This window comes from Pleurodeles waltl, chromosome 6, assembly GCF_031143425.1.
Source record: "Pleurodeles waltl isolate 20211129_DDA chromosome 6, aPleWal1.hap1.20221129, whole genome shotgun sequence".
In the NCBI taxonomy this organism is placed as follows: domain Eukaryota; kingdom Metazoa; phylum Chordata; class Amphibia; order Caudata; family Salamandridae; genus Pleurodeles; species Pleurodeles waltl.
This window is the reverse complement of record NC_090445.1, coordinates 821751160-821768364: the sequence shown is the minus strand read 5'-3', so window position 1 is coordinate 821768364 and position 17205 is coordinate 821751160. Positions and strand designations below refer to the sequence as shown.

The 17205-nt window shown below is 43.5% G+C and overlaps 1 protein-coding gene across 7 annotated transcripts in view; it reads right to left on the bottom strand.

Moving 5' to 3' along the window:
- Nucleotides 1-309: 309 nt before the first annotated feature.
- Nucleotides 310-17205, bottom strand: part of SH3PXD2A (SH3 and PX domains 2A) — a 680586-nt gene continuing 663690 nt past the window's right edge. For all 7 annotated transcript variants that reach the window (XM_069239466.1, XM_069239465.1, XM_069239468.1 and 4 more), the window contains 2 exons: nt 3825-3944; nt 310-3699 (listed from right to left, as the gene is read on the bottom strand). In XM_069239466.1, coding sequence (XP_069095567.1) covers nt 1765-3699; nt 3825-3944 — 2055 coding nt within the window. In that variant the 3' untranslated portion in view covers nt 310-1764. The remainder of the gene's footprint in view (nt 3700-3824; nt 3945-17205) is intronic.

The window sequence follows — 17205 nt, the reverse complement described above, 5'->3', positions numbered from 1 at the left end:
TCAGTAAGTCCCAGTGGAATTCATTTTCATACTAAATCCAAAATAATAAACAAACAACTTATAAGCAAAATGTTTTTACAAATGCATGATGTCCCTACATACAGTACTTGCTGTAAGGCATTCCACTACCTGTCAACCCTACATACAGTACTTTCTGTTTGGGAATCCAGTACCTGATGCCCTTATATACAGTACTGGTTGTATGGGAATCTACCACTTAAAAAAAAAAAAAACTAAGTACCTCGTATTTTTACAGATGGTAATGTAAAAATAATTTTCCTGTGTTCTCTAAAGTAACACCAGAGCACAGACAAAGAGATGAATATTTTAATCTTATTTTAGTGAAGTTGACAGACAAAGAAACGTAGCACTTAAATAGTTATGGTGCTTTCCTAATGTCAAACAGGCTTGCAAGTATGCTCTTTCTGTCCCATCTAAGCACAGGGTTCATCAATTTAGGCTCCATGGCCCGTTTAACTTTTACCACACCTTTGCCCTCTAGATCAGTGTACATCGCCGATATATAATATTCTTTATTTCCAACCTCAAATTAAGATGGATGGATAAGGGGAACCTTCACACCACGTGTGTCCATATTGTCACATTTTGGGTGCAACTAAATCTCACTCATTCCCTGTTTTGCCCTGAAATTACACCAGACACGTCTTCCAGTACAGATGTATGTTTTGAATTCGAGTGGGCACAACACATACACTGGGCCTTACCAACAGTTTGCAGTCAATTATTTTCTGTTAAACAAGGACATTTCAAGACAAAATTAAATCTGAAAACATATCAAAACAAATATCTTGAGCAGATCCAGAATGAAGGAATGACTGTGTAAACACTGTTTTTTTCAAAAGGCTTCAGGCATGTGCCGCCTGGACAGATCACTCCTTATTCAGCACTGAATCCATTAAGGCGACCTTACTTTATTTTAGTTAATGTTCAACTTGTAGCAACAATATAAACATTTTAATCAAAGTGGCAGAGTGTAGCATGTCACAAGGAGAACTTTCAGTCATTTCACCCAGAAAGGATACCTATTTAGTTGTGACACGAACTGCGCTTTTCAATGCACCGGACCCCAATAGCCAGGTCGTACAACATATATGTAAAGTAGGTGCTGAACAGGGGAAATCGGGGGCGGGGCAGGACACCAGCATGGAACTGCCCAGATGCTGAAGTGCTCCAGGGAGGTGGCACAACTAGTCAAAGTCTAAAACATACTATTTACAAAACTGAACTCCTGCATCCGGGCGCTGTTGGTGTTTGGTTCCATGAATGCATGGCTTACCCACGATTGTGTTGCATGTGCTTGGCACCAAGGTTTTCGTGTCACTGGTGCATGGCAGAGAGCAGAAGGAAGAGCTAAGGCTCTGTTCTTCGCACTGTAGCAGATGTCGCTTCTGATCAGGCGTCCTGTGTGAAGGCACGTTTTGGTTCACTACAAATGACCATGCTAGATGGGGATACCCTGTTGCATAAATGGTTTACAGTTCCACAAAATGTGTTCTTTTTTGCTTTTTTACACACATTGCTTTACAATATCTCTTAACCAGTTCTATCTGGAACTCCATTTTTTCCCCAAACATGGCAACTAAACTTCTGTTTTCATCCTCTTCTCAAACTGCTTCTAAGAACCAGAGCATTGCTGGACTTAGTGTAGAGCAATTAATGTATATATATATGTATATATATACATACATACACACACACACAAACACACAGCTATTATATAAATTAGTAACACAGTTCGAATCATTAGTTCTTTTTTTCTAAATAATTTGAAGGCACCCAGCCTTTGAAAGGTCGGCTGCCACCGAGGATCTGGCAGTACCACCAGCCATTTGGGTTTTTCTCCAACACTTCCATGGAGACCCCTTCTTGGAATCCTGCAGTCTCGTCGTCCCCCTCGTAGTCCGCAATGGAGACGTAGACCTCCTTGAGATTATTGTGAATGAACTGAGATTTCTCAATGGGTTTTGGTCGGACAGCTGACACTGGGATCCCGTTTCGCTGAGGGGGCGGAGCTTGGCTTTCCGGCCCGTCCACGCCTGACCTCTCCGCCGGTTTCACCTTCGCTTCTGTTCCCTGTGGTCTTACGGTGTTGAATGAAGAGTTTCGACGGACAGGCCTCAAGTGATCTGTGGAAGACAAAGACTCGTTCCTTCGCAGAGAGCTACAGATATTGTTCTCTTTGGGGGGCACAGAGACAAACACTGACTGTGGCCTCACCGCAGCCTGGCGCACTCCGTTTCTCAACTTTACGGCAGCTGTGCCTGAATGTTTAGCGAAGCCCCCAGGGGGTCTGGATGGAATTGGTGGTGTCGCTCTTTTGTTTTGATTGATGATATTTAAAGCCTGGACTCTTTTCTCAATTTTCTCTAAGCTATTTGATTTTTCATTTGCTTTAGTCGTGCCTGCGCAGAGTTCCAATTCAGGTGGAGAGTGTCCAGGTGGTTTGTGATCTTTGAGTACTAAGTAATGGGAAGGGGCCCATCCCATCGAATCACCATACTTTATATACCACCACCCACTCTCTTGTTTCTCTAACACTTCAACTTCAACCTTTGCTGGAAAACTGATTTCAGACTCCAAAACCTTCTGATATGCGCTTGTAGTAGTGTAGATAGTACCTTTGGAATCTCTATCGTGCTCCGTTTTGACTTGAGGGCTGGAGCAAAAAACAGGACTGGAAACAGCTGTAGTCAGATCCATGGAGCATCTTCTTGGGAGCTCATCAATATGTTCGGTGCCTATGCGAGGGGGACTCTCAGCCTCTTCACTTTTTGAAGCTTTAAGTCCACTCTTAAGTTGGCCTGTAGGTCTCAGTTGCCGTCTTAAAGTGCTTATATCCATTTTTTCTTGGCTTTGCGAATCTCCCTTGCTAAGGAACGGCTTAGGCCTAACTGTCGGCTTGGCTCTTGCAGCCTGGATTTGTGCTGCTTTTTGTTCCAGTTCCTTCTTTGCGCTCATTTTTGGCACATTACGTAAACCTACGTCTGAGGCCGACCTGGGCTTTGTTTCTTCACTCTTTGGGAACGAATCAGTTTTACCTGCCTCAGGCTGAATCATTTTCTCCACTTTGAACCGCACAAGAGATGATTTTGGGGAAGAAGAAACGGGGGAGCTTCGGCTGATCAGAGACAACGAAGAGCTCTTGAAAGAATCTGAATCCCCACTTGACTCTTTACTTGATACAGCATCCTCGGCGTATGGTCTGAACCCATCGTTTTCATAAATGGTCTCATCTTCATTGGCTACATCCTCCAATGACTCTCCTACTTTGAATGTTGCCCTCTGCTGCAAAGGTACATGAGAAGGCTTGCATGCCTGAAACATTTTTTCAAACGTGGATTCTTGACTTTGAGATAAGGAATCAGCCTTGAAGCTGTCATTCAGGTCAGGCTCAGAGTCGAAGCCCATGGCAGGGATATCGTATTCTGGCTCCTCATAATACTGCTTTGATGGAGAATCCTGGATTTCTCCTATGGATCCATTTCTAGGGACCGGTCCATCCTCAGGCTCTTTCACCTTGCTCGGAGGGGCAGGAGGAGGAACTTTTGGCCTGGTCAGAGTGCTAGTTCTTCTGTTTAAGTTAGGCTTCTTCCTCTTATCAATGTAGGAAGAAGGTGCCCAACCTTCTTTTTCTCCAATCTGTACATACCACCAACCGCCAGAGTTCTTATCAATCACCTGAAAGATACATTAATACAGTTTTTTAAAACTTTTTATGAAGTATAATAGTCTTATTTTACTTTTTATAAAACGTTAAGCTATTTTCCAGTTTACAACTGTCCTGTTTAGTTCCCAACACTCACATCAGCTTTTTGTCCCCCGTGAAAACTTATTCCATCAGAGATACACGACTGGAACTCTGCAATAGTGTAGTATTCCACTTCCACTGATGGAGGCTCAGGAGGCTTTGGCAATTGAAAACCCTGTGGCAGGAGCAGAAAAAATTAGTTAGTTGGCCTCATATCTTCCATGAAGTCTGATTTCACAATATTGCTCAGAATAAAAACAATAAACCAAGAGTCTTCCAAACGGTAAGTATCTAGATTAATGCTTTCCCTGAGAACCAACATTAACAACAAGCATTGGCAAAGCCAATAGGTCTCGCCTCACCTATACAAAAGGCATTGATTTTGCCAATCTGTTTTTGCCATGTGGTACATAACTGGGGCTGCTGTTCAGCATGGCTAAAAGTTAGCAGTGTGTAGTGTTGTAGAGTGCAGTAGGATAGTAGATTACTGTAGAGTGGAGTAGGGGGAGTAAAGTATCATAGACTTGAGTGGAGGAGAGTAGAGTTCAATGGTTCAGTGGCAGTAAGTGTTGTGGCGTGGCATAGGGTGGAATGGGGTGGAGTAGGTTGTAGTGGACTGAGGTAGTGGGGTGGATTGGAGTAGGTGGACTGAATAGGGTGAAGTGGTTTGGTATGGGGTGATTGGACTGAAGTGATAGGACTAGGGTGGGGTGGATTGGGTTTGTGTGGTTTTGAGTGGGGTGAATTGGAGTAGGGAGGATTAGACTGGAGTGGGGAGGATTGGAGTGGACTTGAGTGGGGTGGATTGGACTGGAACAGAGTGAATGGATTGGTGTGGGATGGGGTGGATTGGATACAGTGGATGGATTGGACTAGATTGGAGTAGGGTGGACTGATGTTACGTGGGGTGGACTGGAGTGAGGTTGACTGGATTGAATCGGGTGGGGTAGACTGGCATGGGGTTGACTGGAGCAGGGTGGATTGGAATGGAGTGGGGTGGACTGACTGAGCAGGGTGCATTTGATTGGGGTGGGGTGGATTGGAGCGGGGTGGTTTAGATTGGTGTGGGATGGATTGGGTTAGGGTGGTTAATATTAAGGTGGTTTGGAGTGGACTAGGCAGGAGTGGGGTGGATCAAGTTGGATTTAATTGGATTGGATTGGGGTGGGTTAAGGTGAATTACACTGGAGTGGGATAGACTGGGGTGGACTGAACTGGGGTGTGTGGATTGGAGTGAATTGGGGTAGAGTAGGGTGGATTGTAGAAGAGTGGAGTGGGTTGGATTGAAGTAGAGTGGGGTGGATTGGGGTAGAGTGGATGGGGTGGAGTGGGACTGAATGGAGACTGGATGGGGTGTATTGGAGTGGGGTGAGGTGTATTGGATTGGGGTGTGGTAAAGGTGATTGGAGTGTTGTGGAGTGCACTGAGGTGGGATGAACTGGATTGGAATGGAGTGGACTGGAGTGAGGCAGATTGGATTGGGGTAGGGTGGATTGGGATGAGGTGGATTGGATTGGGGTGGATTGGATTGAAGTGGATTTAATTGGAGTGGGGTGGTTTGGATTGGAGTGGGATGAATTGGATTGGAGCGGAGTGAATTAGACTGGTGTGGAGTGGGGTGGATTGGATTGGTGTGGAGTGGGGTGGATTGGATTGAAGTGGAGTGGATTAAGTTGGTGTGGGATGATTGGATTGAAGTTGGGTGGATTAAGGTGAACAAGATTGGACTAGGGTGGAATAAGGTGAATTGGCATGAGATGGAGTGGGGTGGGGTGGGTGGTAGGTGAATTGGATTGGGAGAGCTGTACTGGAGTGGGGTGGGTTGGGTTGGATTGGAATGGGTTGGATTAGAATGGGATGGGTTGGACTGGAATGTGGTGATTTGAAGTGGGCTGGGTTGGATTGGAGTGGGGTGGCTTGGACTGGAGTGGGTTGGAATATGGTGAATTGGAGTGGAGCAGATTGAATTGGAGTGGGGTAGTCTGGATTAGGGTGGATTGGATTGTGTGGGGTGAACTGGGACGGAGTGGGGTGGATTGGTGAGATGAACTGGATTGGAGGGCAGTGGTCTGGAGAGGGATGGACTGGAGTAGGGCAGATTGTTTTGGATTGTAATGGAGCACATTATTTTGATTGGGGTTGGACAGATTGTTTCAATTGGAGTGGGGCAGATTTTTTGGTTTGCAGTAAAGCAGATTGGAGTGAAGCAGATGTCTTTGGACTGGAGTGGGTGCCGATTAGTTTGGGGCACGTTATTTTGGATTGGAGTGGGGCAGACTGGTGTGGGGCAAATTGATTTGTATTGGAGTGGGGCAGATTGTTTTAGATTGGAGTGGGATTGTTTTGGATTGGAGTGGGATAGATTGTTTTGGAATGGAGTAGGACAGATTTCTTTGTATTGGAGTAGGATGTTTTGGATTGGAGTGAGGCTGATTGTTTTGGATTGGAGTGGTGCATGTTGGAGTGGGGCAAATTGTTTTAGTTTGCACTGGGACAGATTGGAGTTAGCAGATTCTTTGGGATTGTAGTGGGGCAGAGTTTTTGGACTGTAGTAGGGCAGACTGGATTCGGGCATGTTGTTTTGGATTAGAAAGGGACAGATGGTTTTGGATTGAAGTAGGACTGACTGTTTTGGATTGCAGTGGGGAGGGTTGTTTTAGATTGGTGTGGGCAGATTGTAGTGAGGTGAACTTGTTTTGAGTGGATTGTAGAGGGGGAAATGGAGTGGGCAGATTGTTTCAGAATGGAGTAGTGGAGATTGTTTTGGATTGGAGTTGGGCTGACTGGAGCGGGCGGGATTGTTTTAGATTAGAGTGGGGAAGATTGTTTTGGATTGGAGTGGGGCAGATTATTCTGGATTGGAGTGGGCAGATTGGAATGGAGCGGATTGTTTTAGTTCCGAGTGGCATAGATTGTTTTGGATTGGAGTGCGGCAGGTTGGAGTGGGGCACATTGTTTGGGATTGGAGTGGGCAGATTGTTTTGGATTGGAGTGGGGTAGATTGGATTAGGGCAGATTGATTTGGTTTGTACTGAGACAGACTGCAGTGGGGCAGAATGGTTTGGAGTGTAGTGAGGGAGATTTTTTGGATTATATTGGGACAGACTGGAGTGGGGTATACTGTTTTGGATTGAAGTGGAGAAGATTGTTTTGGATTGGAGGGGGGCAGTTTGGAGTGGGGCAGGAATTAGAGTGTGACAGGATGTTTTGGATTGGAGTGGGGCAGATTAGAATGGGGTGGATTGTGGCAAGGTGTACTGGAATGGAGTGGGGTGATAGGATTGGAATGGGGGGATTGGTGTGTGCCAGATTGTTTTGGATTGGAATGGGCAGATTGGATTGTGGCAAGGTGTACTGGAATGGAGCGGGCATATTGTTTTGAATTGTAGTAGGGCAGATTGTTTTGGATTGGAGTGGGGCAGATTGGAGCGGGGCAGATTGGAGCGGGACAGATTGAAGGGGGGCAGACTGGGGTGAGGTGGCTGGGACTTGAGTGGGATTGGATTGGAGGGGGGCAGATTGTTTTGGATTGGAGTGGATCAGATAGTTTTAGATTTGAATGGGGTAGATTGTTTTGGAATGGAGTCGGCAGATTGTTTTAGATTGGAGTGGGGCATATTGTTTTGGATTGAAGTGGGCAGAATGTTTTGGAATGGAGTTGGGCTGGTTGTTTTAGATTGTAGCAGAGCAGATTGTTTTGGCCTGTAGTCAGGAATATTTTTTGGATTGTAGTGGTGCAGGCTGGAAAGATCAAGTTCCTGGATTTTTTAACATTTCGCAGTATTAAGCTATTAACTTCATGCAAGGTATTTACACTATAGCCATGTCATTTTGCTGTACCTTCAATTAAAAATAGTTCAGTTTGTAGCACATCCAACCTAGGCCCTCATTACGAGTGGTCTACATAATCCTGATGAGTGCAGTCACTCCTGATATTGCACATATCGAAACTGAGTTATGCATATTTTTTTATACACAGTATTCCCAGTGCAGTAAAATCTGCATTACACAGTTACATTTTGATAGGTCAAACCTGGGCTAAACATGTTTGGAAAATACAGTGGCATACAGATTTTGGTACTTATTGCCTGTTTTGTTGGGAAAACTTGTTATATGTGATTAATATCACACCCAATCAATACTGAACACCTTGGTGTGGTATTTTATTGTGTGCTATAATTATCACATAGGTAACAGGACTACTCATAATGATAGCCTATGTTTTGATAAATGTGCCTTTAAAAAGGCACTGGTTGGCACCTAACATCCCAAACATTTATTGGAGGAGAAATCCAAACCTAATTTTTATAATAATATTTAAATCCTAACCAGTTTTACCAGTGTTATTGACAAAATGATTTGAAGAGCAATATTTGTGGCTACGTTTCCTCTAAAATCTTTGGGAGAAACTCACATTCCGCTTTGTAAAGTTGTCTTTAATTCCTTTCAGATTTTACAAAGTTCCTCATCTAACATGCTTCAAAACACAGTTTGACACAAGATGTTTCTAAGATTGCTTAGGATGCGAGCTCCCAAATTAAGAAAAGTTGCCTAATATTGCCATTTTTTGCTGTCCATTTGTGTCCTATAATTTACATTAAAAAAAAACAGCCCAGGAATACTCTTCATTACTTTGTTTCCTGGTTTTTGAATCCAATTTTGAATATTAGTGTCCAATATAGTGTTTTAGAATGCATTTTGTCACATTTGAGAAACATTGTTTAATATATAGCCGTGGTTCTATAAATACTTTATGGTATGACATGCCCATATAATATTTTATCCCCAGTAACCAATCCCATTTTAATAATATACTGACACATCTAAAGGTTTTTGCTGTGGTTTGGAAGTTGCTCGCCATTTTGTGTAACACTCAAGTGTGACTTACAGTTAGTAAAGGTTGGGAATCCCTCCTTTAAACCATTACCCAGGAGGAAAGTCCTGTCTATGAATCTCTGCTGAATAGCGAAGATGAGTGTTATAATTTATTGGGCTAAAAGTAGTCTAAGACAGGTGATATGTAGAGCAGAGTAGGTTGAAAAACACAGGTAAAGTTTGTAAACTCTACCCCTCTTCCCCAAAAAGTAGGTAAGGCACTTTCTACTCCGGTGGAGAAAATGGGCCCAAAAGGGCCTATCCACCTTTCAGGAATGCCTCGTTAGAAAGGGGAGGTTCTCCACTTTCCAACAAGGCCTTCCTGAATTTGTTTCCTGCCCGTGGATCGCAGATGCCAGGAAACCCCACTAGATGCCATGAATTTACTCGGGGGGAATGGGTTTAGCCCTTATGAGAGATACTACAAAGGGAGAGAAATCTCTCTCTCATATATATGTTATATACGTGTGAATATATGGAAAATGTCACTTACCCAGTGTACATCTGTTCGTGGCATTAGTCGCTGCAGATTCACATGCTGTGCACATCCCGCCATCTGGTGTTGGGCTCGGAGTGTTACAAGTTGTTTTTCTTCGAAGAAGTCTTTTCGAGTCACGAGACCGAGGGACTCCTCCCATTTCGACTCCATTGCGCATGGGCGTCGACTCCATCTTAGATTGTTTTCCCCGCAGAGGGTGAGGTAGGAGTTGTGTATGCTAGTAGTAGTGCCCATGCAATGGAGTGAATTCGTATGTACATAATAAAGTTTCAAGTAATCTATTTACAAATGTACAAATGTTTAAGATCTACTTCTAAACGGCTACAGGCTCCCGGGGAGGCGGGTGGGCGCATGTGAATCTGCAGCGACTAATGCCACGAACAGATGTACACTGGGTAAGTGACATTTTCCGTTCGATGGCATGTGTAGCTGCAGATACACATGCTGTGCATAGACTAGTAAGCAGTTATCTCCCCAAAAGCGGTGGTTCAGCCTGTAGGAGTTGAAGTAGTTTGGAATAATGTTCTTAGTACAGCTTGACCTACTGTTGCTTGTTGTGCAGTTAGCACATCTACACAGTAGTGCTTGGTAAATGTATGAGGCGTAGACCATGTCGCTGCCTTACATATTTCGTTCATTGGAATATTTCCTAGAAAGGCCATGGTAGCACCTTTCTTTCTGGTTGAGTGTGCCTTTGGTGTAATAGGCAGTTCTCTTTTAGCTTTAAGATAGCAGGTTTGAATGCACCTAACTATCCATCTAGCAATGCCCTGTTTTGAAATTGGATTTCCTGTATGAGGTTTTTGAAAGGCGATAAATAGTTGTTTTGTCTTTCGAATTAGTTTTGTTCTGTCAATGTAGTACATTAGTGCTCTTTTGATGTCTAATGTATGTAGTGCTCTTTCAGCTACAGAATCTGGCTGTGGGAAGAACACTGGTAATTCTACCGTTTGATTCAAGTGGAACGGTGAGATTACTTTTGGTAAAAATTTGGGATTTGTTCGTAGAACAACTTTATTTTTGTGTATTTGAATAAATGGTTCTTGAATGGTAAATGCTTGAATTTCACTCACTCTTCTTAGAGATGTGATGGCAATTAAAAATGCAACTTTCCACGTTAAGTATTGCATTTCACAAGAGTGCATGGGCTCAAAAGGTGGGCCCATGAGTCGTGTTAAGACAATGTTGAGGTTCCATGAAGGAACTGGTGGCGTTCTTGGTGGTATAATTCTCTTTAGGCCTTCCATAAACGCTTTTATGACTGGTATCCTAAATAATGAAGTTGAGTGCGTAATTTGCAGGTAAGCTGAAATTGCAGCAAGATGTATTTTTATGGAAGAGAAAGCTAGTTTTGCTTTTTGCAAATGTAGTAAGTATCCTACTATATCTTTTGTAGATGCGTGTAGGGGTTGAATTTGATTATTATGGCAGTAATAGAAAAATCTTTTCCATTTATTTGCATAGCAGTGTCTAGTGGTAGGCTTTCTAGCCTGTTTTAGGACCTCCATACATTCTTGTGTGAGGTCTAAGTGTCCGAATTCTAGGATTTCAGGAGCCAAATTGCTAGATTCAGCGATGCTGGATTTGGATGCCTGATCTGTTGTTTGTGTTGTGTTAACAGATCTGGTTTGTTTGGTAGTTTGACATGAGGTACTACTGACAGGTCTAGTAGTGTTGTGTACCAAGGTTGCCTTGCCCATGTTGGTGCTATTAGTATGAGTTTGAGTTTGTTTTGACTCAACTTGTTTACTAGATATGGAAAGAGTGGGAGAGGGGGTAAAGCGTAAGCAAATATCCCTGACCAGTTCATCCATAGCGCATTGCCCTAAGACTGATGTTGTGGGTACCTGGATGCGAAGTTTTGGCATTTTGAGTTTTCCTTTGTTGCAAATAGATCTATTTGTGGTGTTCCCCAAATTTGGAAGTAAGTGTTCAGTATTTGTGGGTGAATCTCCCATTCGTGGATCTGTTGGTGATCCCGTGAGAGATTGTCTGCTAACTGATTCTGAATTCCTGGAATAAATTGTGCTATTAGGCGAATGTGGTTGTGAATCGCCCAATGCCATATTTTCTGTGTTAGGAGACACAACTGTGTTGAGTGTGTCCCTCCTTGTTTGTTTAGGTAGTACATTGTTGTCATGTTGTCTGTCTTGACAAGAATGTATTTGTGGGTTATCATGGGTTGAAATGCTTTCAGCGCTAGAAATACCGCTAACAGTTCTAGGTGATTTATGTGTAACTGTTTTTGCTGTATGTTCCATTGTCCTTGGATGCTGTGTTGATTGAGGTGTGCTCCCCACTCTGTCATGGAAGCATCCGTTGTTATCACGTATTGTGGCACTGGGTTTTGGAAAGGCCGCCCTTGGTTTAAATTTATACTGTTCCACCATTGAAGCGAGATGTATGTTTGGTGGTCTATCAACACCAGATCTAGAAGCTGACCCTGTGCTTGTGACCATTGTGATGCTAGGCACTGTTGTAAGGGCCGCATGTGTAACCTTGCATTTGGGACAATGGCTATGCATGAGGACATCATGCCTAGTAGTTTCAGTATTATTTTGACTTGTACTTTTTGTTTTGGATACAAGGTTTGTATTACATTGTGAAATGTTTGTACTCTTTGTGGACTTGGATTAGCAATCCCTTTTGCTGTGTTGATTGTTGCTCCTAAGTATTGCTGTGTTTGGCACGGCTGCAGGTGTGACTTTGCATAGTTGATTGAGAAACCTAGTTTGTGTAGGGTTTCTATGACATATTTTGTGTGTTGTGAACACCGTTTTAGCGTATTGGTTTTGATTAACCAATCGTCTAGGTAAGGGAACACATGTATTTGCTGCCTTCTGATATGTTCAGCTCCTACTGCCAGGCATTTTGTAAAAACTCTTGGCGCAGTTGTTATTCCGAATGGCAACACTTTGAATTGGTAATGTATCCCTTGGAATACAAACCTTAGGTACTTTCTGTGTGAAGGATGTATTGGTATATGGAAATATGCATCCTTTAGGTCTAGTGTTGTCATGTAGTCTTGTTGTTTGAGCAGTGGGATTACGTCTTGTAGAGTAACCATGTGAAAATGGTCTGATTTGATGTAGGTATTTAATGTTCTGAGATCTAGTATCGGTCTCAGGCTCTTGTCCTTTTTGGGTATCAGGAAGTACAGCGAGTAAACTCCTGTGTTTAATTGATCTTTTGGTACTAATTCTATTGCTTCTTTCTATAGCAATGCCTGAACTTCTAGTCCTAGAAGATCTATGTGTTGTTTTGACATATTGTGTGTTTTCGGTGGGACGTTTGGAGGGAATTTGAGAAATTCTATGCAATAACCATGCTGGATAATTGCTAAGACCCAAGTGTCTGTTGTTATTTCCTCCCAATGTGTGTAAAACTTGGTTAGTCTCCCCCCCCACAGGTGTTATGTGTTGGGGATTTGTGACCTTGAAGTCACTGTTTGTTTTGAGGAGTTTTGGGAGTTTGGAACTTTCCTCTGTTTCTTTGAAACTGTCCTCCTCTATATTGTCCCCGAAAACCTCCCCGCTGATACTGGCTCTGGTAAGTGGGCTTTGTTTGTGAGGTTGTGGCTTCTGTGGTTTGCCCTCGAAACCCCCCTCGAAATTGTGTTTTTCGAAATGTGCCTCTGCTCTGCGGGGAGTAGAGCGCGCCCATGGCTTTGGCCGTGTCAGTGTCTCTTTTAAGTTTTTCAATTGCAGTGTCCACCTCTGGCCCAAACAACTGCTGTCCGTTGAATGGCATATTCAGCACAGCTTGCTGTATCTCTGGTTTGAATCCTGATGTACGCAGCCATGCATGCCTCCTTATCGTTACTGCTGTGTTGACAGTTCTAGCAGCTGTGTCTGCAGCATCCATTGCTGATCGAATTTGATTATTGGAGATATTTTGTCCCTCTTCGACCACTTGCTGCGCTCTTTTTTGAAACTCCTTTGGCAAGTGTTCAATAAGGTGTTGCATCTCGTCCCAATGGGCCCTATCATATCTGGCTAGCAAAGCTTGCGAATTTGCAATACGCCACTGGTTTGCTGCCTGTGCTGCCACCCTTTTGCCTGCTGCGTCAAATTTTCTACTCTCTTTATCTGGAGGTGGCGCGTCTCCTGAAGTATGAGAGTTGGCTCTTTTGCGCACTGCTCCCACTGCAACAGAGTCTGGTGATAGCTGTTGTGTGATGTAAACTGGGTCTGTTGGTGGCGGTTTATATTTTTTATCTACTCTTGGAGTAATGGCTCTCCCTTTGACAGGCTCTTCAAACACTTGTTTGGAGTGTTTCAGCATTCCGGGCAACATTGGCAGACTTTGATATTGACTGTGCGTAGACGACAGTGTATTAAAAAGGAAGTCATCTTCAATGGGTTCTGAGTGAAGGCTGACATTGTGAAATGCTGCTGCCCTTGATAACACTTGAATGTAGCCTGTACTATCCTCAGGTGGCGAGGGTCTTGCTGGATAGCATTGAGGACTATTGTCTGACACTGGTCGTCGTAAAGGTCCCATGCGTCAGGGTCATCTTGACTCATCCCCGTATGTGTTGGGGATTGCATCATTGGTGGAGTGGCTACCGGTGATAGTTGTGGAGAGTGATGTGGGGATGGTGGTGGTGTTATTTGTTTAGCCACTTTTGCTTGTGGCTGTTTGTCCTTGTCCTTGTCTTGGAAGGCAAGTTTTCGTTTCATTCTGATTGGGGGAAGAGTGCTGATCTTCCCTGTATCTTTCTGAATAAAGAGCCGCCTTTGCGTGTGATCTGGCTCTATTGTCTGTAATTCTTCTTCAAATCTGTGTGTCTTCATTTGAGAGGACAGTCCTTGTTCCTCTGAATAGGAACTAATTTTCGGTTCGGAGGCCGGATGTTTTGGCACCGAAACCTTTTCTGCTGCTTTTTTCGGCTCTGACAAAATCTTTTTGCTTTTCGGCGTAGTGCCCTCTCGGTGCCGACCAATTTCGGTGCCGCTGTCTCGGTGCCGAATCTTTTCGGAGCCACTCTCTCGGGCCCGAGATTGCTGCATGCCTGTATCTCGACCGGAGTCGGATGACTTCGACACCAGCTCGCCTTTTTTCAGTGCCGATGGACGGTCACCTACTTTTCGGGTTAAGCCATGGCCTGTTGGCGGTGGCGTCCCCTGGGCTTTGGCAGTCTTTTCGTGAGTTTTTTGTTTCGACGTCTTACTCACGGTTTTCAGCGTTTCTTTGGGATCGACCTCCTCCGAGTCCGAATCCTGGATGGAGAATGTTTCTTCCTCCTCCTCGAAACACCCTTGTCCTGTCGGCGCTGACGCCATTTGCAGTCTTCTTGCTTTTCGGTCCATGAGTGTCTTCCTCGACCGAAACGCTCGACAGGCCTCACAAGTATCCTCCTTGTGTTCTGGTGACAAACACAGGTTACAGACCGGGTGTTGATCTGTATATGGATACTTGTTATGGCATTTTGGACAGAAGCGGAATGGGGTCCGTTCCATCAGCCTTGAAGAGACACGTGGCCGGGCCGACCAGGCCCCGACGGGAATCGAAAAAACCCCGACGGGCCACCGGAGCTCTTCTCAATTCGGTGTCGATCTGTTGTAACTAACCCGATACCGAACGCAAACAATACCGACGATTTTTCCGAGATTCTAACTAACTTTCCGACCCGAAACACAGAGCGAAAAGGAACACGTCCGAACCCGATGGCGGAAAAAAAACAATCTAAGATGGAGTCGACGCCCATGCGCAATGGAGTCGAAATGGGAGGAGTCCCTCGGTCTCGTGACTGGAAAAGACTTCTTCGAAGAAAAACAACTTGTAACACTCCGAGCCCAACACCAGATGGCGGGATGTGCACAGCATGTGTATCTGCAGCTACACATGCCATCGAACATATATTTATATATAGAGATTTTTGTCAGTGCATGTGTGGTTTCCATGGAAGCTACAATTGGACCCTAGGGAAACCACATACACATATAAAAATGATCTCTAAAAATATACATAAGGAGAGAGAGACTCAGTGCACTTCTTTGCCGGTGCCAGTGTCAGAGGTCGACCATACCTCTGTAACATGTACACATCACCAGAATAATGCTGCACTCCAGGGATTTCTGTCCTCACCAATTTTATTAATTGTCATAGCAGTGGACGTACTCCAACCAACGTGTTTTGACCCTAGCTTTTAGGCAGCAATAAAAATGTGAAGATAACTCTTGTGATTATGTTCCTGCTAGAGAAAGAGATTGGACTTTTGTCTAGTGGCAGTTTTGATGCCATAAAGTAGTGAAGTAGGTTTATATGCCTGCTGCAAACAACAGTTCTGTATTTTATGTGAATAGCTGAGTGGATTAGTAAAGCCAGCCATTACTTGCACCTTAAAACAAATGAAATGTATGTGCGATGGGGGCTATGGAGAGATGAAGGTCACTTTGCTGGGTGGTAGTGGGGGAATCCGAGGAGGAGGTCGTGGGAATGGGAGCACCAAAAATGATTGTAGGACTGGGCAACACAGAATAGAAGAACAAGTGTTATTGCCAATAGTTTTTTTTCTACATTTGTGCCTTCCAAATGTAAGACAATGTTCAAGAAAGAATTCATTTTGAGAAATGCCCTGTCATTCACATGCTAGTATGGGTACCCCCAAATTCAGAGATGAGCAAATAACCAATGCTTTTAAACTCTACATCTTGTGCCCATTTCGGAAATACATTGAGTTCCTTGATACCTATTTTTTACTCTTTACAGTTTACCAAATGAACTGCTGTGTACCCCGGTATACAATGAAAACTAATTGCAAGGTGCAGCTTATTAATTGGCTCTGGGTACTTGATGAACCTACAAGCCCTATATATCCCCACAACCAGAAGGGTCCAGGAGATGCAACAGTATATTGCTTTAACAAATGTGCCATAGTTGGAAAAAGTTACAGAAGAAAATGTAGACAGAAATGACTGTCCTTTTTCAACTCAATTTCAATATTTTTTGTATTTATTTCAACTGTTACTTTCTATAGGCACACCTTGAAGGATGTATACAAATGGCCCCTTGCTCAATTCAGAATTTTGTCTACTTTTTAGAAATGTTTAGCTATCCAGGATCCACCATTGGTTTCACAGCCATTTCTGTCACTAACCAGAAGGAGGCTGAAAGCACAAAAAATAGTAAAAATGGGATGTGTCCCAGTAAAATGCCAAAACTGTGTTGAAAAATTTGATTTTCTGATTCAGGTCTGCCTGTTCCTGAAAGCTGGGAAGATGGAGATTTTAGCACCACAAACCCTTTGTTGATTCTATTTGCAGGGGGAAAAAACAGATGCTTTCTTCTGCAGCACTTTTTTTCCATTTTCCCCCCCAAAAATGTGGCTACTTTCTAGGTCTCCTCCAGGAGAACCCACAAACACTGTGTACCTTTAGAAGGATGTTGGAGAAAAAAAGGACGCAAATTTGGCGTGGATAGCTTAGGTGGACAAAAAGATATTGGGGCCTGAGCGCAAAGTACCCCAAATAGCCATAAAAGGGCTCTGCACCGAGGGGGAAAAGGCCCAGCAACTAAAGGGTTAAAAATTCATACTTTGATGTAAAATGAATATTTGCATGAATACCTAATGCAGAAAGGTGCATTAGCACATGCACATTTTTTTCTTCACAAGGATTTTTTAAATTCCTCATATGAAATAACACCTTCACGTCCATCACAAAGTAAGAGAAGGTGTTCCATTCCGTTAACCACCTTGGAAAGCCGATTAATCTGTCTGTGAAAAAAGTAACTGTGTGTATTCATCCAGTGCAAAACTACTTGCAAATTATTCAGGACTAGCCACAGGCATAGGGGGTTTATTGGCCTTCACTGCATCCTGGTAAAAATAGTTCATTCACAATCATGAAATGCTTGTACTTGGGTACAAAAAGTTTAACAATCAGCCCCACAAGTATAATCCTTTTTTATCTTCAGGGTCATAATGATCAAAGGTAGGACTATTTCATTAATTACATTTCTGGGAACATATTTAAAATCCGGGGAGGCATTCTGTGGAACCTTTAAGGTTTAGGAAGTGCACTTCTATATCTGAAATGTACCCATAAAAATAAACTTC